The 26,824-nt window shown below is 36.3% G+C and overlaps 1 protein-coding gene across 1 annotated transcript in view; it reads right to left on the bottom strand.

Annotated features, from left to right (window-relative positions):
• Positions 1-1,851: 1,851 nt before the first annotated feature.
• Positions 1,852-26,824, bottom strand: part of CSN2 (casein beta) — a gene marked incomplete at both ends in the record, with an annotated part of 76,606 nt that continues 51,633 nt past the window's right edge. Inside the window, 6 exons of the mRNA XM_080655742.1 lie at positions 1,852-1,857; positions 2,434-2,946; positions 4,322-4,366; positions 5,769-5,795; positions 6,348-6,374; positions 7,125-7,187. Coding sequence (XP_080511868.1) covers positions 1,852-1,857; positions 2,434-2,946; positions 4,322-4,366; positions 5,769-5,795; positions 6,348-6,374; positions 7,125-7,187 — 681 coding nt within the window. The remainder of the gene's footprint in view (positions 1,858-2,433; positions 2,947-4,321; positions 4,367-5,768; positions 5,796-6,347; positions 6,375-7,124; positions 7,188-26,824) is intronic.

Here is a 26,824-nt window from a genome sequence, read left to right as displayed (position 1 = left end):
AAAAAGCCATGAGAGAGAAACATCAAATCTACTGCCTCCTGCTTGCCCCAGCCCCTCTCCCCACCCCTCTGGGATCAAGCCCACAATCTGGGCATATCCCCTGACTGGGAATCAAATAGGCCACCTTCTGGTATATAGGACAATGCTCAACCAACTGAGTCATATCAGCCAGGTAACTTCCTGTAGGTCTTTGATTCTTGGGCATTACTGGCTAAAACCACATAACCTAACTCATTCTGATTGTGGTACTGGCTCTTGCTGCTCTGATATAAGTCAAGTCAGTAATATGGTGCATCAGTGTTTCCTGCTGCAGTGCATTCACATACTGTGCAGTGCACTAATCACATTCAAACTCCAATAAAAAACCCTTTGAATTGGCTCTTATATAGATGTGGAAATTGAAGCTCCAAAAGAGCAAGTAACTTTCAAAGCAAGACTTCGCTGCTATGCTGCAGACCTGTGAATCAGATTTCACATTTGAACCTTTATTTCAGGAGGATGACCATAAAATTTGACATTTGATGCTGGGTACTTTTGAGGTGAAAGGCATAGGTGTAATGGTTTAAACTGAGTCTATGGGTGTAAACTAAGATTTTCTAGAGCAAACACAGGGTATGATTATCTTTTCCTTCACTTTTTGATATCTTTTATATTCAATTCAAAGCATTCCATTTAATTTCAATTCTTCCAAGGCTATTTTTAACAATAATTATCTAAAGTTAACATTAAAGAGGTAATTAGTTTTTAAAAATTATAATAAAGACAGAAACACTTAAATATGCATCAAATATTAATTTATTGAAATGACTGGTTAGGAAATAGTAATAATAAGCACAATTCCAGGAACTATTTTACACATATTTTAGATATAATTATGGTATTTCCAACTGAAAATTAAAATTCTGTGGTACTTTTCAAATTAAAATTTGGAAAATAGAGGTTATGAGTCAAAATCAAATTAAGACAAATGCTAAATAATACATAACATAAAGAAATACATTTTCATTTTACCATGTAGAATCATTAAAAAATTGTTACTTTTTTTGATAGTATAATACAAAGATTGATAAGATGCCACATTTCCAGGCACAGTCAATTCTGTGGAATAGAGAACAAATACAGAATTAGTTATGTTATGTAAATAACTATACATATCTCTCCATTTATAATTTTGCCATAACTAATTCATTAGAAAAATGTTATTACAAATGTACCATGTTGTGCTCTATCTTGCATATAAAATTTCTAAGGACCAAATCACATTTAATTTGCAATTGTTTCAATATCTAGTCTACCATAATCACTAAAAAATTTGTATCTTAAGAAATGTTCCCCTTTTAATCCTCACACTGAGACTCATTAATTTTATTTTGACACATGAGTTAAAAGACAATTATGTACATTTTGAATGTGATAAAACAATTAACATTTATGGAGCCCAAGGTATATAAATGAGAACACAAGTTGATTTTTAAAAAGAGTTCAAACATATTTATAGTAAAGTAGAAGAAACTTTCAGTTGTTTTTCTAAAAATGATGATAAGCATAAGGACATAGGCACTTGAAATTAAACCATTCAAATCAGTCAATAACGCATAATTAAAATTTAAATGAATTAAAATACAAAACATACATAATTTCAGGTGAGTACATAGTAGTCAACTGTTTAGGTGTCCATAACACATTGATAATTAATAAGTAAGTTCATATATTAATGGAATTTCTCACTACCTTTGGCTTATCCAGGACAATGAAATATAAAAATATATTAACTATAAACATAATCAGTCTAATCTCCAAACTCCCAAAGCTTACCAAAAGTGAGGGGTAAACATTAATTTTGAAATCCTCTTAAACCTTAAAAAACAAAACAAGATAAATAAATTATAATTCACTTTTTGGCAAGTACATTCCTTCTAAAAATTCTAAGTAATGAAATAATCATCTCAATTGTTTGCTCTCTCATGTACATGCATAAAAAACAAGATGTGAATAAAAGCATGTAGAGAATAGATGTCCAAAGGAAACTTCAAGACTCTATAAAAGAATAAATCTTCTTTATTCCACACCCAGATTACCAAATTTAATTCTAGCTTTAGTAAGGCTTAACCCTCTTTGCCTCTATTGTCAAGAGATTGATTAAATCATACTCTCTGAAATTATTTCTTGTCAATACTCAGTATCTTCTACATAGAAAATCAGAACAATTATTTCTGAACATCTGCAATTACTCCTACACATTGATATTTAGGGGGAAACATGTTTTCTAGGCTATTTTATTGTGTAACTAGGGTTGAGAATCCCTGATCTAAACTATGTGCATTTTTGGATCCATTGAATAGTCATTTATTCTTTTATTCCGGATCTCTTACAACTTCTACTATCATATACACATCATGAATGAAACAGCAGAGTTAACAAAGTAGGACTTACTTGTTGTAAGTTGTAAACTGGGGCAATAGGCTGAGCCACAGGGTAGAATTCCCAGTTGAGGTCAAGCAGAGGCTCTTGCATAGACATAGCTCTCTGGGGGTAGGTCAGCACTTGCTGGGAAAGAGGCAGGACTTTGGACTGAGGAAGGGAGACCAGGGGCTGAGTAGGAAGCATGGGAGTCTGAAAAACAGGCTGGGGGATCTGGTGCATCAAGGCCTGGAGCAGAGGCAGAGGGAGCTGAGCTTGGAGATCAGTGAGGTTTGGGATCTGGCGCTGAAGAAATGGCACCACTGGAGATTTAGGCAATTGCATCATCACATTGCGCTTAGGAATGATGGTCTCCTTAGTATTGGGGACTTCCATCACTTCAGGCTGAAGGAGAGGCAGCACCATAGCGGGCTGAGCAAGAGGCAGGATGTTTTGTGGAAGGACAGGGTAAGGGATGGGCTCAGCATAAGGATAGAAAAGAGGCTGTGGCTGAACAAAGGGGTGGATTTTGTCCTGGCGTTCATCCTGGAAAAAAAAAAAAAAATCTCTTAAGTCCAAGATTCAGCTATAATTGTCTTTCTTGATGAATTAACCTCCTCTCTCTTGAAGAATCCTGAGTGAAACAGAGAAAGAAAATCTTTTATTTACCCTGATTAAGAAATTATTTGGGGTCATGTGAAGATGAGTTAAATACTCTTTGAGGGATTTCTCATTAACCCACTCCCTTCATAGGTGGACCCAGATCAAACTGCAATAAAATGTTCAGGGATTTCAAGCTTGTTTCTCCCTTCTGAGTTGCCTTCAATACCATGGCTAGCTGTACAGTTTGGTACTCAGCCGGCATGAACTTTTCAACATAATGTGATAATAGTAAACCAAATTGTATTCATACTAGTATAATTAAGGTTAATTTTGAAAAGACTTAGAGGAACATTTCCAAGGTTTTCTTCTATGTGTTTTAATGAAAAGGAAATATTAATTTGTGGTTTAATTGCAAGAGTTACCCAACACTAGCTAACTCCCATACTTCTTTCCTTAGTAGTCATTATTATAAGTATTTAAAGAGGCATCATCTTGTAAATTCATTTTGGTATAAGTTCCAAACAAACCCAAACCATTGATACAACAGAGAAGCTGAAATATTAAAATTACATAAATATGTTACCATATATGTAATTTAATTAAATGAAGAATTTTCTGTAGTCTAAGAAAATCTTATTTTTAAGCAAGCTCTACTACTTAATAATTGTGTGATATTGTCACACAATTGTGTATTCAATTGTTCTGTATCTCACTTATCTCATCTGTGTAATAGAAATTCTTTTATGAAGTGCATGTATTCATCAATGTTCATATAAAACATAAAGTTTTAATGTAAATCATTGAGTACTGTGTGCTTGCTCATCAACCTAAGAGATTATTAATATTCTCAGTTTACAGATGAAGAAATTGAAGTGCAGAAAACTTGGGGCCAAGGTTATACAGCTAATCAATTATCAAAATAGGATTACCATATTTCCTTACCATTTCTTTTATCACCTATCTATATTGAGAATAAGTGAACCTAGTTCCCAGCCTGGAAGTATATCTACTAGTATATATTTATGGAAAACAGGTACTCATCATTAGTAGAGTGAGCAAGTCAATAATTATTCTTAAGTATTTAGTCTATACAAGTGGATTATGAGCTTAAAAATGTACTTATGTTTTAGCAATATATTATCAAATTTTTGTTTCTTATACTGACATTTATTTTATTACAATTCTTTAGACTGAATATGCACACCTGTTATATGTATTATATCTTATAATTTTTGAAAATATTTATTATAAATATTTTATAATAATCTTATTATATTTTATAATGATTTTTACAATATTCTTATCATGAACAACTTACCTCTTTTTGCTGCTGTTTGTGATTTTCTAACTTCTCAGGTTTCTGCTAGAAACAACATGAAAAGAAGTAGTAAAATCTATGAAAATCAAATGTAGAAAATATACACATTTAAATATAATGGTTTACTCTCTCCCCTTTTTGGCATGTAAAACTGAAACCCATTACCAGAGGGAAGAGGGTTGGAGGGTAGTAGACAAATGAGACCAAATATATGGTGAAAGAAGATGATTGGACTTCAGGTGATGGGCAGACAATGCTGTATACAGATCATTTTGTACATTTGAAACCTATATAATCTTACAGTATTAACCAATGTCACTCCAAAAATTTCATATAAATAAATAAATAAATAAATAAATAAATAAATAAATAAATAAAATGTTTTTACCTTGTTGATGTGGGTAATGGACTCCTTCAGGAAAATAAAAGTAAACATATGTTAAGTTTTCATAGAAAATTTTTATTTGCCAATATGAATAAAAAAATGAAGGCATGTAAAAGGTTAATGTGGACTTCTTGCTTGCTAACATCATTAAAAACACAGCAGAATTACTGAAACTTATATGTTGCTCTATTCTGCACAAGCCTGTTTTGTAAACAAGACGGATGAATGCAGTCAAGAAAGAAAAGAAAGTTAGTGAACATAGTACAAGAAGCATTTAATAGACACTAATTTTCCCTCTTACTATGTTTCCTTCCTATGATAACAAATGATCTCTTAAATGCCATCTGATTCTAAAAGAATAAAATCCATTAATAAGAAATTATTATAACTATTAATACATTCTGTTCATTATTCTTAGTTCATTTGTTATGTTTAGGTTTCAAATGAATTATAAGAACTAAATACTTTCCCTATGATAACCTTTGTGAAGAGATAAAATATACCTAGGTACCATTTAGCAGTGACAGACCCCAAAAGTGATGCAAGTGTAAATATATGCCCGACTCTCCCAGGCATATTTAAGACTAAAACTAAGTCTCACTGCATCTTCTTTAGTAAAGTGACTCCTGTGATGACAAAATATGGCCATTTGCATGTCATTATATTGCCATTCTTTCCTATGGGCATCTGCTTTTCAGTTTGTACCATAGCTCCTAGTCGATGTGTGATCCACAGGAGGTGCTCAATGAATGTCAAAAAGTGAATGGGGTCAGTGTGGAGAGAGCTCCAGTCATAAAAAAGGAGTGTAGCATTCACTTAAAGAAGGGGGTGGGGCATAGTGACAAAGGTTCAATGAGCAGCTAGCATAAAAAGTAGCATAGAGAATAAGGAATTCTGTAGACATTTATTTTGTCCTTAAACATATAATGAAAATTTACATCAGAACTTATATATCAGAACTAGCTGCATTGACTTAAGTGCCCTAAAAAAACACAATATAAAGAGTTTCTAGCATTTTACTGTCCAAAATGGAAAATTCCCTCAGAATGAACATTGTCTTACCTCACTGCTAGAAATGCTTTCTATAGTCTGTAAATAAAAATACAAAATCAACAATTGGGTCATCAAAGACTGTTACTTTTTTTTAAAGAAATGCTTTATTGATATTATTATTATTATTATTATTATTATTATTAATCCTCACCCGAGGATATTTTTCCATTGATTTTTAGAAAGAGTAGGAGAGAGAGGGAAAGACAAAGAGAAACATTGATGTGAGAGAAACACATTGTTTGGTTGCCTCCTGGACACGCCCTGACCAGTGCCCAGGCCGGGAGGAGCCTGCAACCAAGGTATGTGCCTTTGACAGGGATCAAACCCAGGACCCTTTGGTCCACAGGTCACTGATCTATCCACTGAACCAAACTGGCCAGGGCTTTTATTGATTTCAGATACAGAGGGAGCGCGAGAGAGAGAGAGGTGGGAGAGAAGCATCTACTGGTTGCCTTTGTCTACTGCCACCAGGAATCACACCTGCAACCTTTTGGTGTATGGGAAGCTGCAACCCACTGAGCCACTCCAGCCAGGGCAGAATATTACTAATGCTGCTTAGAAAAATGTTATCTGAATAAAATATCTTACCTCACTGGATACACTGATTTGTTCCTTCTGTAAGGAAAAAAAAATCACCATTTAGTTTCTAGAGCTATCTTATTTTTCCTACTTACTTTTTACCTTCTTTATACAGAACTATCTCCTTCACAAATTTAAGAAATAAAAAATGTATGTCTTTTGAGAGCCTTAAAAGGTAATTGTGTTTTATGTCTTTTATATTTGATAATTCTAATTGTATATTCTTATTTTACCTAAATGAAGAACAATTTTTGATGGGTAGCAGAATGAGAGTTATTTGAATTTGTATCACTTTTAGTTCTGATTACAAATACATTTATTATTATTATTATTATTATTATTATTATTATTATTGTTATTGCCTTGTTTTCCACCCTCTGGATTTCTTTGGGTAGACACAGGTAGGATTTGGCCCATGCCCTAAATTTCATCATCATTTTCATCACTGTAATAAGATATATTTATCTAGGTTGCACATGCAAGCAAGATAAATTTTGTGCAATATTACTCTTTTTGATTTGGTGTTTGTGTCTTCTTGTTTTGTCTGTGGCTTATTTTTTTGTTTGTTTGTTTTTCTGGTGGGAGAGTGGTGTAGAAAGCATTTAACCCAGATTTGCAGCCCTATGGGACACTATTGAAATAGTGAGGGAATATAGATGATTTTCTTAAAAGTATAGAAAACAACTGTTGAAATTCTGCTTTATTTGTAAATTTAAAATATTGGTGATGTTATCTACACATGAAAAAAGAATTCACTGTATGTTAATCATTCATAGATTTTCTTACCTCCTTTGCAAAAGCAAAGGCCACCAGGCAGGCAAGGATGAGGACCTTCATGGCTCTCAAGTCCTGTGAATGAGAAAATGGTATTATGGTTGTCAATCTAAAATATTTTCTTAATTCAGTAGGGTTACTTTTCTTTTAAGGAAACAAAGATAATTAAATGTCTTCATTTTAGAAAAATAATAATAGAAGCTTATTATATAACCAAAGTCAGTATCTTCTATGGCTTTTTAGTCTTACATATAAATTTTATATTTCAATTCCAGCCATTCAGACTTTTCAGCTATCACCTCTACCCTACCTCAGTCCTTTACTTCTTATTCACAGTACCATATGTTGGGTTTTTTTCTGAAGACAGAAAGAAGTTTTAAATATTTATATAAATTTTATTAATTGATTCACTTATTTAAAAATGATAATATTTATTAAGCACCCTTTATTGCCTGATGCTGCCCAGGGTGTGGGTTTACAGCAGTGAACTAAATATTAAAGTCTCCACACTGATGTATCCTCACACTTATTCAGAACAGACTTGTTAAAGAATGATAGAAGATCATATTTTATTTTACCTTTTTTTACTAAACAGTTTTCATGAATATTTGATCTAATCAGAGTTTCTTATCCTATATAATAAAAGGCTAATATGCAAATCAACCAAAAGGCGGAATGACTGGTAGCTATGATGCACATTGACCAACAGGGGGCAGATGCTCAATGCAGGAGCTTCCCCCTGGTGGGCAGTGTGCTCCCACAGGGGAGCACCACTCAGCCAGAAGCCCTGAGCCAGGCTCACGGCTGGTGATCACAGCGGTGGTGACGGAGCCTCTCCCGCCTCTGCAGCAGCACTAAGGATGTCCAATTGACGGCTTAGGGGAGTGGGCCTAAGACATCAGTCAGACATCCCCCAAGAGCTCCTGGACTGTAAGAGGGTGCAGGCTGGGCTTAGGGACCCCCCTGAGTGCACAAATTTCGTGCACTGGGCCTCTAGTTTCTTATAAGACTGGGACCTTTTTTTTTTTTTTTTTTTTTTTTTTTAACATTTCATTATTTGCCCCACTTAGCCACATTTTTTGACACTGATCCATTTTTTTTCTTCATGTGTACCCACTACCAGCCATGGGCAAACTACGGCCCGCGGGCCGGATCCGGCTGTTCTATCCGGTTCTCTTGCTCTCCCCTCCGCTCCTTTACTTTGAATTTATATTAGTTCACACAAACACTCCATCCATGCTTTTGTTCCGGCCCTCCGGTCCAGTTTAAGAACCCATTGTGGCCCTCGAGTCAAAAAGTTTGCCCACCCCTGCACTACACAGTCTTCATCCCCACACACCTAATGATGCCTCTTCTCTTTTACGCCATATAACGTTAGAGATCATACACTATGCCTCTTCTTTTTTCACTGATCTCTTGATGACTTACCAAAGGATCAGGTTCTCTTGCCTAATCCCCACTGCAGGCTACTTCTTATCATAGCATATCATAAAATATAAGTTAACACTTTTGACTGAAATGTACTAAATGATTGATTTTGTTCCATCTCTATAATTTCTTGTAAAAAAATGTTTGTGCCATCAATATACTTTGACATACAATCTTCAATACTAGATTTATAAACTAAATTTCTGAACTACAAATATTTAATTAAAAACATCCCTAATTCACCCATAAAATATCCTTTGTAATTTTTAAGGCTGAAAATATTTCCCTTTATTAGGCAAAAATATGTTTTCTAGATTTCTTACGGGTACTATTTATTTATTAATTTTACTTTGCTTAAGAGCTCCATGTGTCTCTAATTAATGTTTTATTGTCAGGTCTCAATGTATATTCTACTACATTAGAGATCATTATGAGTAGGGAAGATCCAATTGCCTTTTCTATATTTTATAATTAAAATTTTTAAGCCAGAACTTTACCATTGAATAATAATCTAAGGTACTCTTTTAAAATTACACTTTTGTTTTGTTTTCAAGTTATTTCTAGCACTTCCAGAATTTTTCTTACAAAGTAAACTTTTCTTTTTAGCTGAATTTCTTTTTTACTTAATTTCATGTGTCTATTTTAATATTATTTTGAAATATAATTTGAACAATAAAGTAGGATGTTGCATCTTGTAAACAAGCTTGGTGAATACACTCTTCTAAAAAAATTATTCATAAGCATTTCAAGTAGTACATGTTCCAAAAGAACTCCCACAATATTTTGACTCAATATTCTACATGGTGAGTAAAGCTTTCTCAATAATTATTCATATTCCCTTATAATAATTTAAATATATCTGCTTTTATGACTGTGATATGTTTAATCTAATTGGAAGTCTTATTTAATTTAGGAATCAGATATTTTAATATAGATTGCTAACTAGCCTTCTACTAAAAATATATACATATTAGCAACCATTTCTACATTTTTTGTCCATATAAAGCTTATGTGGTCATTAAAATTTCTACCAAATATGTATAGGCATTTCTACTTTTTATAAACTAAGTGTTGAAAATAATGTCACTACTACTTTAAATACTTTTATTTCAAAGAGTACACTTAAAAAATTATTTTTTTCATATATCTCAATGGAGTTGAAATAAAGCTAAAGAGAAGATACAGCAACTTTTTATCTGAAATTCTTACCTTTTTTTCCAAAGTGGAGGACAAGAAGTGAAAGAGGAGCTATGCGGATGATGGACTATTTTTGTGACTGTTTATATACTGTATTCAATGGCATGTTAATTTTGCGGTTTGAAAAAAATTCAATAGTATGTTTCAATTCCAAGAAGTCTATATGATTAGAAAAAGATTTCTGCCTAATATCTGTCCCCAGAAATGCTGGGGAGCCTTTTAACAAGAGAGCAATTCACTTCTGATAAAGGAAATCTGTCCAGGAAATGCAATTGTTAATAACTAAAGATAATCATCAGAGGACAGTGACCCTCTTGCTCAAAATCCAAGGTATGAGGATACAATGAGGTCTCTAGTATTTGGTGGATCTCAAGATCTCAGTTGTGGGGGAATGCTTTATGAGAACCACAGAAATTCAGGGGGCTTCACAAAGCCACAGTTTCATGCTAAACTGAGCAGTTGTTAATGTTTTATGCTGCAATAGAGAAAAATAAAAAATCCATGATGCTAGCTTATTCATAAGTCAAATTACTTGGCTCCCAGGGTCACTTGATTTGGGAAAAACAAACCATTAACTTAAAACCAATATATTAAAAAATATTCACCTGAAAATATGTTTAATTGATTTTATTTTCTTAGGGAGAGAGAAACCTTGGTAGATCATATACACCCCGACCAGGGATAGAACCTGCAACCTAGGTATGTGCTCTGACAAGAATTGAACTGCTACCTTTTGGTGTGTTTGGGCAATGCTCCAATCAAGTGAGTCACAGTGACCAGGCAAAACCAACATCTTATGTGCAAGAGGAATAATCGTTCTTCTGTAATGAAATATATCAGAAAAGGAATTTGGATGGCTGGTTTAGGTAAAATCCTTTGTAAATTTGTTATAAAGTTTTATAAAATGTCATGGAGACTTATTGACCTGATAAATATTGATTACCTGTCTCTATTCAAGCATGCAAATAATAATAGCTTTCTTTCTTTTTTTTTACTTAGAACCAACCCTATGCCAAGCATTGTGCTCTTTATAGACTTATCTTGTATGATTGTAACAAAAATATCATGAGACTAGAGGCTCAGTGCACAAAATTCGTGCATGGGGGGTGTCCCTCAGCCAAGCCTGCACCCTCTTTAATCTGGGACCCCTTGATGGATGTCCGACTGACCATTTAAACCCTCTCCTGCTGGCCTGATCTCCCCCAACTGCCCTCCCCTGCAGGCCTGGTTGCCCCCAACTTCCCTCCTCTGCCGGCTTGGTCACCCCTAACTGCCCTCCACTGCAGGCTTGATCGCCCACAACTGCCCTCCCGTGCAGGCCTGGTCCCTCTCAACTGCCCTCCCTTGCTGGCCATCTTGTGGTGGCCATCTTGTGTCCACATGGGGGCAGGATCTTTGACCACATGGGGCAGCCATCTTGTGTGTTGGAGTGATGGTCAATCTGCATATTATTCTTTTATTAGATAGGATAGAGGCCTGGTGCATAGGTGGGGGCCAGCTGGTTTGCCCTGAAGGGTGTCACGGATCAGGGTGGGGGTTCCTTTAGGGCGTGAGGCAGCCTGGGCGAGGGGCCTATGGTGGTTTGCAGGCCAGCCACGCCCCCCGGTGACCCAAGCAGAGGCCCTGATATCTGGGGTTTATTTATCTTCTACAATTGAAACTTTGTAGCCTGGAGTGGAGCCAAGCTTTCTGCTTGCTCTGTGGAGGCAGCCATTTTGGGGGGGATTTATGTATCTTCTATAATTGAAACTTTGTAGCCTTAAGCGAGGCCTGGGCTGGCCAGGGTGTGTGGAAAGCTTGGCTTCCTCCATTGCCGGGGGCAACCCTAGCCTCCTGCTCTTTCCAGCTCCGTGGCTGCCGCCATTTCTGTTTGGATTTATGTATCTTCTATCATTGAAACTTTGTAGCCTTGAATGGAGGCCTAGGCTGGCAAGGGCAGGCGGAAAGCATGGCTTCCTCCATTGCCGGGGAAACCCAAGCCTCCCTCCTGCTCTCTGTGGTAGTCGTCATGATTGGGTTAATTTGCATACTTGATCCTGATTGCCTGGTGGGCGTGGCTGGTGGGCGTGGCTTGTGGGTGTAGCAGAGTGATGGTTAATTTGCATATTACTCTTTTATTATATAGGATAACCTTCCTCTCCATATTTTCAATGAAAAAAATTGAGACACCAAAAGGTTAAGTAACTTGCAAAATCCATATTATTTGTTAATTGCAAAGATACCAGTTAAAACCAGATCTGAATACTTGCATTTTTATTTTTATTTGATTACTAGAGGCCCAGTGCATGAAAATTCATGCACTGGAAGTGGAGGGGTCCCTCAGCGAGGCCCCCTCTCACAGCCTGGGAGCCTTCTGGGGCTGGAGGCGACCTGGTGATCAGGGAAGGTGATGCCCCATCATTTTTTAATAAGATTGAGTTCACAATGTATCATTTGGGCTTAAATGTTCATAATTTGAGAAAACTCCATATTGTTTTTCATAATGGCTGCACCATTTGACCCAGTGATCCTACCTCTAGGAATATATCCTAAGAAATCTGAAACACCAATCAGAAAGAATGTATGCACTTCTATGTTCATAGCAGTGCAATTTACAATAGCTAAGATCTGGAAACAGCCCAAGTGCCCATCAATAGATGAGTGGCTAAGAAAGTTGTGGTATATCTACACAATGGAATACTATGCCACAGTAAAAATGAGGGCTCTCTTAACCTTTGAGACAGCATGGAGGGACATGGAGAGTATTATGCTAAGCAAAATAAGCCAGTCAGAGAAAGATGGGTAACACATGATCTTACTCTTATGTGGAATCTAATGAACAAAATAAACTGATGAACAAAAATAGTTCCAAAGACATAGAAACATGAACAGACTGTCAAATCTCAGAAGGAAGTCAGGTGGGTGGGTCGGAAGAGGTCAACCAAAGAACTTGTATGCATATATACATAACCCATGGACACAGACAATAGGGTGGTGAAGGCCTGAGGCAGGAGATGGGGATAGACTAGAAGGGGATAATGGGGTCGGGGGGAGAGGACATATGTAATACTTTCAACAATAAAAATTTTTAAAAAAATAAATGTTCATCATTTGTTATGCCTGGATTGGAGGAATGGGCACTTTTGCTGAATGTGAGCAGGAGCCACTAGTCTTTAAAGAGGTACTATTCTAGTTGAAACTTAAAAAGAATGAGTACAGTTTTGAGACATGGTTAAGTGGGAATAAATTATTTTGGCTGAAGGAAATATTGGTGCTTGAACAGAAATATGCTCCAATCAAAAGTCTGAGACACAGGATACCTGAATGGATAAGAAAACATGATTATATATATATAATTTCTTATCCATTCAGGTATCCTGTGTCTCAGACTTTTATATATATATATATGATGTCTACAAAAGACCAACCTCAGACCAAAAGATTCACACAGACTTAAAGTGAAAAGATGGAAAAAAATTTTCCATGCAAATGGAAATGGAAAAAAAAAAGAAAGCAGAGGTAGCAATACTTGTAACTGACAAAATAGACTTCAAAATGAAGGCCCTGACAAGAGATAATGAAGGCCACTACATAATAGTAAAGGAATTGATACAAGAGAACATAACCCTGGTAAACATATATGCTCCCAATATAAGAGTACTTAAATATATAAAAAGCTTTCAGAGGAGTTTAAGGGAGACATTGACAACAATGCAGTCATAGTAGGGGACTTTAACATCCCACTGACTTCACGGAATAGATCTTCCAGACAAAATATCAACAAGGAAACAGAGACTTTAAAAGAAACAAGAGACCAGATGGATTTAATTGACATTCACAGAACATTCCACCACGAAGTTGCAGAATATACATTCTTCTCAAGTGCACTACCACCAATAAATCAACAAACAACAAGTTCCGGTGAAGATGTGGAGAAAAAGGAACCCTAGTACACTGCTGGTGGGAATGCAGATTGGTACACCACTATGGAAAACAGTATGGAGTTTCCTCAAAAAATTAAAAATAGAAGAGATTAACCAATGAACTTAAATGCACATATATATATATATATATGTATATATATATATATATATATATATATATATATATATATGTGTGTGTGTATATATATATATATATATATATATATATATATATATATATACACACACATATACACACTGAGTGGCCAGATTATTATGATCTCTGAACGCATAATAATCTGGCCACTCACTGTAATTCTCTTGAGCACCTCATTTATTTGATATCAGAGATACTACAAATCATGCACCTGATCAGCCCCTTTGCACTGGCTGATAGAAAGCTCAGGGCAAATAGGTGGTTGATCTCCAGCAAAAGTCTAGAATAATTTTGGTACCCATTTGAGATACAAATACACTGAGTGGCCAGATTATTATGTGTTCTGAGATCATAATAATCTGGCCACTCAGTGTATATAGTATATATATAACCCACGGACAAACAATAGAGTGGGGAAGGCCTGGGGAAGGGAAGGAACTGGAGAGGATGGGGTCACTGGGGGGAAATACTTTCAAAAATAAAGATAAATTTCAGAAATGAATTTCCTCAAGCCTGAGCTCATACCGTGTGTAGGAGAGTAAATGATTATCAGCTAATGTTTATGGAACTACAGCAGATTTTAAAAAAGGAAATTAGAGCTCGGGAGGAGAAGGGTCTTGCCCAAAGTCCACAATAAAGTCTGAAGCAGGCTTCAAAGTACTTAACATGTTTCTATTTACAATCGGAGTCTTTAAGTTTCTCTGTCTCTTTAGTGATTGATGTTCATGTATGTAATTGGCTGATTGTGTCTGAAACTCTTCAATTTTACAATGTTCTTCTCTCTGATCATAGGATGTAATAGATACATTCAGCACTTAAGCATCCCTTCTGAAGTAAGTAAATAAAGCATTGGCATAATTAATCATTTTCCTTCATAGTATAACTTCTATTCATATTTTGCTGGATGTATGAGGGAGGGGAACACTTCTAATTGTCATATATGTTTTATATTGCTTAGAAAAACTAAGTCAATGTCCATAGTCTATTTGAACTATTCAGCTTATATTTATTCTAAGACCATGTTCCTATTGATCTCAGAGAAAGAAATGATGAAATGATCCCAATGTTATAAATCCAATAAGAAAAGACTGTGGCTGCCAAGTTGCCCTATTTGTTAGTTCTCTGTTGCCAAAGCTTAGGGAAAAAAAAAAAAGTGATTTCTAAGAAATGAAGCAAGCACTCAATATTTCCTTTTCATTTTCTCAGCAAATGCTTTCCACATTGTGCAATAAATACAGCATCTCCTTGTTCCTCTCTTTATTTTGAATTACATGAATCGGTATAGTTTTGGACTCAAATGGGCCAGAAAAGCATGCAATACCATGACAAATATCATGATTCTTAAGCTAACAAAAAGGCTTGTCCAAAAAAGAAATAAATTGAAAAGCCAGAGATTAAAGGTAACAGGAGGTGCTAATGGTTAGATATGCATCAGAACACAATGATAAGTAAGAAATAAAGGACCAGGTGAGCAACACAAGATTTCCCAGTGCATAACTTGGGGTGCCGCTTCATACCATAATACATAAATTTCATCCATTGAAACTTTATAAGACAGTCCTGCATCAGGAACAAGATATAATCACAGTGTTATAGGAAAATTCTAGGACAGGAGGAATAGGGAAACCGAGACAGGGAAGTTAAAAGAAGGCCGAGCAGTATGGGCAATGTGCAGCTGGCCATTATCTTCCCCAGTCAAGGAAACTTGAGAGCAAACTGTTCAAAGCCTCCCTAATGAGAGAATGCAGGAAGGGGAGAGAGAGGTGGGGAGGTCTTTCTCACCCATGAAACAAAGAAACCAGCTGTTTTATGGAAGGGGAAAGGAGAAAGGGCAGTGTTTTTTTTTTTAACTCTCTAAGCAGAAAAGCCAGCAGACCCGAGGCTTCACAAGACAAAATTGCCACGTGCTTCTCATGAATTCTGGGAAGGCCACAACAAAGCAAAAAGGAACCTTTAGAATTAATCTGTACCAAAATACTCAGCAGAAGATTTTTTGAAACTTATAGACAGGAAGGTATATAATGCCTTGAACCCCCACCCCATACATTCTTCACGTTAGCTGAGAGACCAGCCTGTCTGCGCTTCATAAGCCAGATGTTTAGATTCGCTTGCCTTATTTCTTTAATAAAGATGCATGCTTTAATTGCTTTAATAAAACTGGCTTTATCACAATGCCGTCTTCTGGAGTTTTCTCATTTAAATTCATTTATGTGAAAAGACAAGAATTGAGGTTGTGGATAGGCCTTTCCCTCTGACTCGGCGTCTGTGAGAAGTGCTGCTACCAAAAGCAAGGTGTTCTAGGACAATGTGCCATAAACAGAACTTGTTCAGCCAAAGCTCTTTTTCATACTGGATAATGGGTCTGAAATGTGTGGGTGAAACACAAAGGGAAGAGCTGAAGCCATATAAAAAATACCTTCAGGAAAAAAAAGAAGATAGAAAAGCAGGATAGAGAGTACAAGAAAGGCTCCAAAATGTTCCAAAAAAAAAGGAACTGTAAGAGACCCTAAATATCCTCCATGTGGTGTGTTCAAGATTATTTAGAGATGAAAACATTGAGGATGTGAGGATGTGCATTATTTTTTGAAGATACTACAACTATTTAGAGATAGAGCTGGTACTAAAAACCTGTTTTTTGAGTAATGTTTGAGGCACTTTTAATAACTTCCAAAACACGAGGAGGGAAAGGAAAGAAAGTAAACTGAACAAATAATGTGGATTTGTATTACTGTGACCTGCGTAGCGGGTTCAGGAGGACCTGCAGGAGGGCTGTTGCACAATGAAGACACTACACAAGAAATCAGTTTGAAGCATGGGGGCCAGGTGGAACTGGAACCTCTTTGGGGAAGAAGAAGAACCACGAGTCTTTGCCTTGCCCGTTTTTATTCAACTTGGTTACCCACTTGCCCTTAGCAAAGCACGTAGGCAGAGCACATAGTAAGCAGATAGTATGAAAGGCCAGTAAAGGTCCGTAAAGCTCAGTAAACATTTACCAAAGACTATAAGGTCAGGAAATTGCTTCAAGACCCCATAATCTCAGCAAGAACAATCTGTACTGGCATCAGCCCTGCTGATGCCCAAGGTCCATGGCCTTCCAAGTTCCTTGTCGCCCTTTCATGCCAATGCTGCTATGCAGTGGTCTCTAGCATTGTATAGTGATCCAGGTTTATGAACAAGATAACATATAATTGATTAACTCTGACAAATTATTAAAGATAGATATAATTGCATTATTTGTATAGATGGAGTATTTTAATTCTTTCCATGATATTATTCAAATGTAAAAAATAACATATATGAACTGTTGCTATTAAAATTAATTTACAAACTTAATCAAGGATCATTGAATAAGAAAAAATGTTCTCTGAGCAGGCAGAGCTCATGGAAGCATAATGTCCAAGGAACTGATTTATGAAACACATACTTAATCCTAATTACTTTTACTTTACATTTATGTTCCACTAAATGAGGAGGATGCATTCTAAAAAAAATGCATAGTTTGGCAATTTGTCATTGTGGAAATGTCATAGAGTATACTTGCAGGAACCTGGGTGGTATAGCCTATTACACACCTGGGCTATATGATATAGCCTATTGCTCCAAGCCTGTACTGCTTATTACTATACAAAACAACATGAGATTAAGTCAAGCACATTATAAAATGATGCAATCAATAGATAAGCCAATAGTATAGTTGTTTATTATCATTATCAAGTATTATATACCATACATAATTATGCCATATAACTCTAAATCTTTCCCTTCAATAAGCCATATAAAAAATAGCATTACTTTCTGAAGCTTCTAATGCATCACACCCATTAGTGAATTATAGAAAACAATTATCTTTTTCTAGAGAAATTTGCCTCCATTTGGCATATCTGCCTTCAAATATCCATCCTCACTCTTCTATAAACAGATTTATGCCTGATTAGATTTCTAACTTTCTCCCTCCAGTTATAAAGATTCAAGTGACACATGAATTCTAAAGATATTTTATCACTGCTTTGGTTTTCATTTCCTGCCTCCTCTTGAGTGATTTTTTCGCCCTAAAATATGTCTTCACTGATTTTTAGAGAGAAAGGAAGGGAGAGGGAGAGAGAGAGATAGAAACATCACTGAGAGAGAAACATCACATGGATTGGCTGCCTCCTGCATGCCCCTTTCAGGGGATTGAGCCTGCAACCCAGGCACTTGTCCTGACCAGGAATCAAACCTGTGACCTCTTGGTGCATGGGTCAATGCCCAACCACTGAGCAACACCAACCAGGCACTGAGTGATTTTTTTTTAAATTACAGTGTTCTTCCTTATGAAGATTATTATGCTGCATATAAAAATAATACTTAATGTTTATATTTGGATAATTTCTATCTGCAATGTGATTTATATATCTTCTCACCTTTATTATATCTATTTCTAGATAAGAAAAAATTATAGTTTAAAGAGCTTAAGCAATCTCCAAATAATTGTAACATTTGTTCATGATAATTAATCTTCCTTCCTGACATTTTATCACCTTGGCTTCCAAAATTCACAAATTGTTTGGAAATTGTCCTCTCTTCAGCTATTTTTTTGTCCTTCTAGGAGATTTTCATGAACTTCTCTATTTTCTCTCTCACATTACTTTTTTATTATCTAAAGGGTTGTATCCTTAGCCAACTTCTCTTCTGACTCTGCACAATTTCTTCTATATGATCTCTTCAATTTTCATTATAGTTAATAAGTATTACTCCTAAACATTCAGCTCCAGTCTGGACCTTTTTCTCCCAAGTTAAAATCACATATTCAACCCTCCCCTGGACTTTTCTCTCTGAAATTGTCTTTAAGTTTGTCTCTTTCACAAATTATAAGATATCTTGGTGAGTTAAGTCTACTATAACAAAATACCATAGACTGAGTGGCTTAAACAATAGACACTTCTTTCTCATAGTTTTGGAGGCTGGGACATTCTGGATCAGGGTTGGATTGTTTGTGCGGGCCTCCTTCCTGGGGAGCTGCCCTTTTCCAGTATCTATCAAGGTAAAATGAGAAAGCTCTAGTGTCACTTTTCCCTATGATGGCACTTAATCTCATAATGAGGATCCAAGCTCATGACCTCAATTAACCTAACACCCAAAGGCCTCACCTCCTAATACAACACATTGGTAGGTAGGCTTCAACATATAAATCGGCAAGGGTGTGGAAGGATGCCAACATCTGGATCATAACATAAGGTAAACCTCTTCAGTGCAGAAATAAGAGATTGTCACTTTGAATTTCCAATGCCCAAGAAGTTTTATGTTATTAATAGGCAGTCATATGTTGTTCTGTATTTGTCAGCACAGTATTTTTCATTTTAGCAATTCTCACAGAAATAAAACACAAACTTTTTTTAGTTAAATAAATGACATCATGGGCTTTGTCGTAGACTATAGGGCATACTTTCATTATAGGAGAAATAAAAGAATGAGGGGAGAAAGTGGAGGAGAAAGGGGAGGAGGAGAAAGAAAAACAAAAGGTCAGGAAGAGAAGAAGAAGGAAATCCAGAATAAATATAATCATAAATACCCATTTAGAGATTGCATCTTTATGCCATCAATTTAATGCCACATTTGTGACATAGCAATCACTCTTTATTGAGTTTTCCCTTGTATGAAAGACACTGGCATTTTCAAACAGTATGGTGTTTAGGTATAGCTGATATGACATCTGATTTACTTAATTATAAAATAACAGGACAAGTTCTGGTCCATTAATATTCTAAAAGGACCTACTGTTCATGGAGGAAGAATCCATAAGTAACACACAAGGCCAGTCCTATGTGTAAATTCCACTGTTCATGTTTCCTTCCATCACACATACTCCCCACACTTCCTATCACCTTGAAGCAGAAAATAATTTGTGGAATAATGCCTACATTTTGGTGTCCCAACCCAAACTATGGGTGAGTTAAGTTAGTAGTTTTTAACTGTGTGTATTAGAATTTGTCAATTTGTATTACCTGGCAGTTGGTTGTTTTTTTTTTCTGATTTTTTAGTTTGGTAGTGTTTCTGGATCACTAGTTCACATTTTGTTCAATAGGCTATGAATATCTATTAGAACAGTCAAAGGCTTAAGAGAAATCACTGAAGAAATAATTGAGGGGAACAAGGAGGTAAGAAGAGAGAGAGAGAGAGAAGAGGAAAGAAGAAAATCATTTGACATTTTTAAATTAATAAAGCAGGATTTTTTTCTTTACTTAATAAGGTATTACATATGTGTCCTTATCCTCCCATTGTCCCCTCTACCTCCCCACTCATGCCCTCAACCCCTGGTGTCTGTGTCCATTGGTTAGGCTTATATGCATGCATACAAGTCCTTTGGTTGATCTCTCCCCACTGCCTTCCTTCATAGATTGGACAGTCTGTTTGATGCCTTTCTGTCTCTGGATCTGTTCTTGTTCATCAGTTTATGTTGTTCATTATATTCCCCAAATGAGTGAGATCATGTGATATTTATCTTTCTCTGACTAGCTTATTTCACTTAGCACAATACTCTCCAGTTCCATCCATGCTGTTGCAAATGGTAAGAATTCCTTCTTTTTTACAGCAGCATAGTATTCCATTGTGGATGTACCACAGTTTTTTAATCCACTCATCTGCTGATGGGCACTTAGGGTGTTTCCAAATCTTAGCTATGGTAAATTATGCTGCCATGAACATAGGGGTGCATATATCCTTTCTGATTGGTGTTTCTAGTTTCTTGGGATATATTCCTGGAAGTGGGATCACTGGGTCAAATGGGAGTTCCATTTTTAGTTTTCTGAGGAAACTCCATACTGTCTTCCACAGTGGCTGCACCAGTCTGCATTCCCACTAGCAGTGCATGAAGGTTCCTTTTTCTCTGCATCCTCCAGGATTTATTTTTTAAAAATCAGGCTTATTTCAATACTTACTGAACCTTGTATAACTTGTTTTCATTGAGAATATACTGGAGATTGGATTTAATGTTGAAAATCAACTATGTGCCATAAGGCATAGAAATAAATAAAAAAATAATAAGGATGATAAGAATAATAAGTTGAATTGGACTTTATTTGACTTAATTAAATTGTTATAATGTTTTGTTTACCACCAAAAGAATAACAATTCCTAATGCAGTTGTTCAAATATAGCAGAGGCGATCCACCTAATAAATATTTCCTTAAAACACCTGATAAAAAATAAAACCTTAAATACTATTTATAGGGTCAGGTCTATAGACACATAAAGCAGTTTGGGTTATTTATGTGGTTCCTCAAACTTTATGGAACACAAAGAGTCACCTGGAGATATTGATAACATGGGATTGCTGCTGCACCTCCTAGGCTCTGATTCAACATGCCTGGAAAGAGGGCCTATGACTTGGCATTTCCATCAAGCTCCCAGGTGATGGTCACATGAACTACATTTTGAGTAACAATGGACTTGGACACCAAATATACCTAAAGCTTAAAAATGACTCTTTGTGTATTCAGTTCCGAGTACATTACATTATCCAACCAGTATCAAAGAGCTGAATTTCTATACAAATTTGCTTCAGGACTTAGTGAAAACTAATTTTCCCTCCTACCTAGTGGAATCATGTGAAAGCATGGCGCCCAGTGAGGAACATGAACATCTAAAGACTCAAAGGAAGTAAGTTCAATATGAAAACATATGCATCCTGTTACTATGTGAGACATAGAGGACTGAGCTTCTGTGATCATAGAACTTTAAAAATAAGAATTGTTTTGTTATCTAATACCCGATGGATTATTGCATTTTGGCAAACATTTGAATATACTTTAAGACAGAATATTTCAAAGTCAGTAGAATAAAGACACATAGTAATAATCTGCAAGAGGCACATGTGAAGAAATGATGGCTCCAATTTTATTATGCCAGTTGTTACCATGTATTAGAGAACCACTTAAATTTTGATAAGATAGTATCATTTTGGGCATGGAGATTTTCCATCTTGGACACTATTTGTTCACATACAGCAGATGGTGTTCTACAGAAAAATTTTACCATTGCAATTCATTCCCACGCTTCTTTTACTGTAGCATACTTTTTTCTGTGTCTTATTCATACACACCTAGACAAACGCTGGCATTAACACATGATGGGTACAATTGTTTCCTGGTCACTCTGCTTCACAATCTTCTATTGCAAAGTTTAAGTCTATTCTTAGTATCTGTGGGGACATATTTTGGGCATTATTTTTGGTTCTATAATATGATCTCATAATTGACATAATTTAGAAAAACAAATGGAGGATTTCAGGTTCTTGAACTCTTGCATGGCATCTTGTATTAAAGGTAATATATTCATGGACAATCTAATCTGATGTCTTATTGTGATTTTTGTTTGCTAGAATAAATTGTAAACCATTTTAAAGTGTATATTATTTATTGATATTCTCTCATAAAAAAACAGTTTAAAGAAATGATGATTCTATGTCAGGACCCATAAGTAAGGACAGGTTGGCATTCCTCTAAGGTGACAGCAAGCATGGAGATTGGGGCCAGCAGCCGCTGCTCACACCCACTGATGGCATCGAGCAATCTGGACCAGCTCTGGGCGCCGGCAGCAGGTGCGAGCTGCACCTTAGACGCCAGCTGTGGGTGCGAGCAGGGCGGCCACCAGCAGCAGGTGCGAGTGCCAGATGGGACCACTGTGTGCAGGAGCAAAGAATTTTCAGTAACCACCAGAGGCTTGCCCTGATGACAGCAACTGGTGCCCCATCTTGGTCTGGTGCCCCTGCTCACCTGCTCCATCATCCCGCTGGAGCTGACACCTGCATGTTCCACCCTCAGCCGCCTGCTGCTAATGCCTGCCATGTTCTGTGTGCACCCCCTGGTGGTCACAAGGACCAGTTGTTCGATTGTTCGTTTGTTCCGCCGTTTCGGTCTATTTACATATTAGGGTTGTATATATATATATATGATCTCTTGAATAGCATAAACTCTATTTTTGCATGTGGGTGTCTTACTTCAAAGATTTAGTTAGCCTTCACCACAGTTATTGTGTTACCATCACTAGTTCATTTTCCATTATCTTCTCATTGTTCTTTTCATCATAAATATGAATTTTGATTTTCAGCAAAGTTAGTACTGTATAACAGGCTCTTTTGTTTTATGAATTCCTTTTATTTAACACATTTTTATTTCATGTGTGATTTGGTTGAAGAAGCAAGTTTTTATACTACATCAAACTTATACGATTGTGTTCTTTGGATAATATTTTTCAAAGATTGTAAATTATCCATCTGGGTATCTATCTGTAGAAGACCAGTTTACATGAATTTCCATTAATCCTCTACTTTTAATAAAATCTGAGGTATGAACAACACTAATGCTGCATCCTTGTTTATATCATAACATGACTGAATATTTGATAAGTAGATTAGGATTAAAAAAAAAACTTCAAGAAATATATGATTTTCTCAGTTTGTCCAATGGCACCTTCCTGAGTTTAAGCCAATGAGACAAAATTAGCAGATAAGAAACAAGGGAAATACCATCAGTCACAAATTGTGCTTCATATGTTAAAAATTTAGAGTTATCAGGCAGAAGAACAGTTTCTCCAATCATTGAATAAAAGGTGCTACTTTATTGTTCTATCAAAACTGAGGGCCAAAAATTATCAGGGGGAAAAAAGCTTTCACTCTCTATTTACTTTATAGTTTGCAATATGTTTTATTGAGAAGTCTATAACTGAGAAATAAATAATCTGCTTTATTTCCTATATAACAGCAACAGAATTGAGTTCACTTGTATATATTAACTTACAAAAATGTATCAAAGAGTGCCAGATTAGGGTAATTTCATTGAATCATATTCTTCAGGGATTAAATCATTTTTACCTATTCTACAAATGCATCTACAAATATTCCCCCTGATACTTTTCTTTATCCATTATCATTAATTTTATTATAGGATGACACCACCTCTCAATTCTCAAGCTAGCAAACCTGACTAATATTCTCTAACTCTATTGTAAAATCTGTCCCTTTTACTTCTAAACATTTCTTTAAACAAACTCTGCCTTAACAATTACCTCATATGCCATTATGTAAGGCATCTATAATATCACAATTTAAATGGCTAGCCCATCTCTGTTTTCATTCTTACTTGGTGGGTTATTTCATTTCCTGTGTGCTATTCTCTCTCTCATTTTTGTTTCTTTGCAGGTTCCCCCAACCTCTCTTTATTTATTCTATACAATCTAACACAAGCTTTACCTTTTCTTTACATTAATCCACCCATTCTCTCATTCTGTTTAAGATGTCCATTTTGTCTGTTTTTATGACAGTTTCTTATTTCTGCACCAATAGCACTTATCTTTACTTATCAATGTCCCCTACTAGTGTCTAAGGTCCATGATGTCAGGCGATGTGCTTTAATTCTCTTTGTAAATCCAGTCTTTTTTCCAAAACTGTGGGTCCTACTTTGATCAATAAGTGATTTGCAAGTGCAAGAATAAGTGTGCTACTGATCTGTCATGTATGCTTTCACAGGACTCAGCCAATCATGAAGATCTTTGTCTTCACCTTTATTGTGGCTCGCATGGTTGCCATGATTGTAAGTATATCAGAACATTTTGAAGAACATGTTCTCAGGAGTTATTCAGAGATTGTCTCTTATTTGTGTTGTGGGCCACAGTTGCATCACGTGAACATGGTTTTGTGTGGACATTTTCCTTGAATTAACCTACATCAGTACATTAAGGACTTAGAATAAATCTCAAATACACACAGACAGACACTAAGCATGCACAGAAGTGCAAGTTCAAAAAAAAATCCTGGAAGAACAGAGAAAACCATAATAATATCACTAGTCTGTACCTGTGTAACCAATATGTAAATATATATAGTTTTTCAATAACTTAGAACATATATGGTCTGGAGCTAATCCATATTTTAAATTTTCATTTTCACTCTCTTGATCCCAATGATTGACTTTCTTCCTTATCATGCAATTTGGACTCAAATGCATTGATATCAGAGTGTAGTAAATTAATTATAGCCCAAGCCTAGTCTTCATTCTGTCATTAATATGAAACAGCTAGCTTAGTGCATCAGTTTCCTAAGATTTGCTTCCATTTTGTTTAATGATAATTGTGGCAGCTAAGTGCATTTTGATATTCAATCTAGAATTATACAATCGAGATGTTCATTCTTTCTTTTTTTTCTTTTTTCAAGAGTGCTGATTCTTCATCTCATGAGGTAAGACACATTCACATACTGAGAAACTTGGTAATTAAACATGGATAACAATTTTAACTTGTTCTTTATTTTAACAGGACCGTCATTACTATAAAAAAGATACAATGTAAGTATTGTCCAGGTAATCCAGTCTAATAAAATACATTTTCTCCTCTGAGTATTTATTCTATTAGAAGAATCAATCTTTATCTCTTAAACATATCCATATAATGAATGCCTAATGCAGATATTGAGTTTATTTATTTATGATAAACTGGTAAAGGATCCAAAGCTTATGTACTGGTAGCATTTACATAGAAATATATAATGCTGCCCTCAAGAATCCAATTAAATTCACAGAATATAGGTATCTTTGTTTGGTAAGTAATTGTCTTCGCCTAAAGAACAGTTGAAATTCAAAATCTATTAAATGTGTAATGGAGCAAAAAGGCTGCTAATGACACGGGAGATGTGGTAAGTTTTCACCTTTTGATTCTTATGGAGGATGATGAAGTCACTAGGTTAAGTTAAATTGTTCTTGTTAAATAAGATAAAAAATCATTTACTTGACATTCTGTAATGAAATGCATTCTTTTTTTAAAAATATATTTTATTGATTTTTCACAGAGAAGAAGAAAGAGGGATAGAGAGTTAGAAACATCGATGAGAGAGAACATCGATCAGCTGCCTCCTGCACACTTCCTACTGGGGATGTGCCCGCAACCAAGGTACATGCCCTTGACCGGAATCAAACCTGGGACCCTTCAGTCTGCAGGCCGACGGTCTATCCACTGAGCCAAACCAGTTTTGGCTGAAATGCATTCTTGGTATCAGATTATTTTCATAGTTCATATCAATATGATAAGGTCTCAAAAATTTTTACTAATATATTAAATAGATGAATTCTAACATGGCACCAAATTAAAAGATGGAGGGATAAAGGATATTGAATTTAACCGGAGTGAATATTAAAGCAAGTAGGAGAGGATCCAAGATGGCGGCGTAGGTAAACACCTAAACTGCTGCCTCACACAACAATTTCAAAACTACAACTAAAAGACAAAATGTCTATCACCCAGAACCAAGGGAAAGCTGGCTGAGTGGAAGTTCTACAACTAGAAGGAAAGAGCAAACAGCATTGAGGGGTGCACAAGCGCTGAAAAGCTGAGGTACGGAGACACGCGAATCAGGAGCACTGCTGTTTTCAACCCAAAGGGAGACAAGCTCCCGATTACTCCAAACTCTAGTTTCTGGGGAGACGCGGGGGACCCAAACTCCTACGGGGAGAAGCTGGACTGTCTGCCGTGGGGTCGGAAAGTGAGGGAGGCTTGCATGCAGGGCTGCGCACAGGAATAATTGTTTATTGTGCTGGGGCGCGGGACGAGGGGACACGGTCGGAGACGCAGAGCCGGCTTACTGGCAGCCATCGCTGTTTGCCACGCCCTAGCCTAGTGACGGCCTGAGACCCCGCCCTGCAAAATCCATGAACCCACCCAAGCTCCAAGCAGCAGCTTTAGCATATTAATGGCCTGCCCTATCACAGCTTAACCTAGCAAACTTGCAGCCCTGGTCAGACAGCTCCAAAACCTCCAAACCCCAAGCAAAGAGGAGAAAACTGTAGTTCTCGCTGTAGCGCCTGCTGGGTGGCCTCAGACAGTAGCTGACCTGCACCCCATTGGAGATCCAGAAGCCAGTGTCTCCAGAGTGAGACACCAGATTTCAACTCCTCACATCCATAAGTGACACATTCAAGAGGCAGACTCAGTGAGCACCAAAGCCCCACAGAAACAAGTCCTGCACCATAAGCATGTCTCCAGTGCAGCAGTTCTTCCATTATAGA

The sequence above is a fragment of the Plecotus auritus genome, assembly GCF_963455305.1.
Source record: "Plecotus auritus genome assembly, chromosome: 1".
Lineage (NCBI taxonomy): Eukaryota > Metazoa > Chordata > Mammalia > Chiroptera > Vespertilionidae > Plecotus > Plecotus auritus.
Note: the sequence above shows the minus strand (reverse complement) of the source record. Positions and strands in the feature narration are given on the sequence as shown.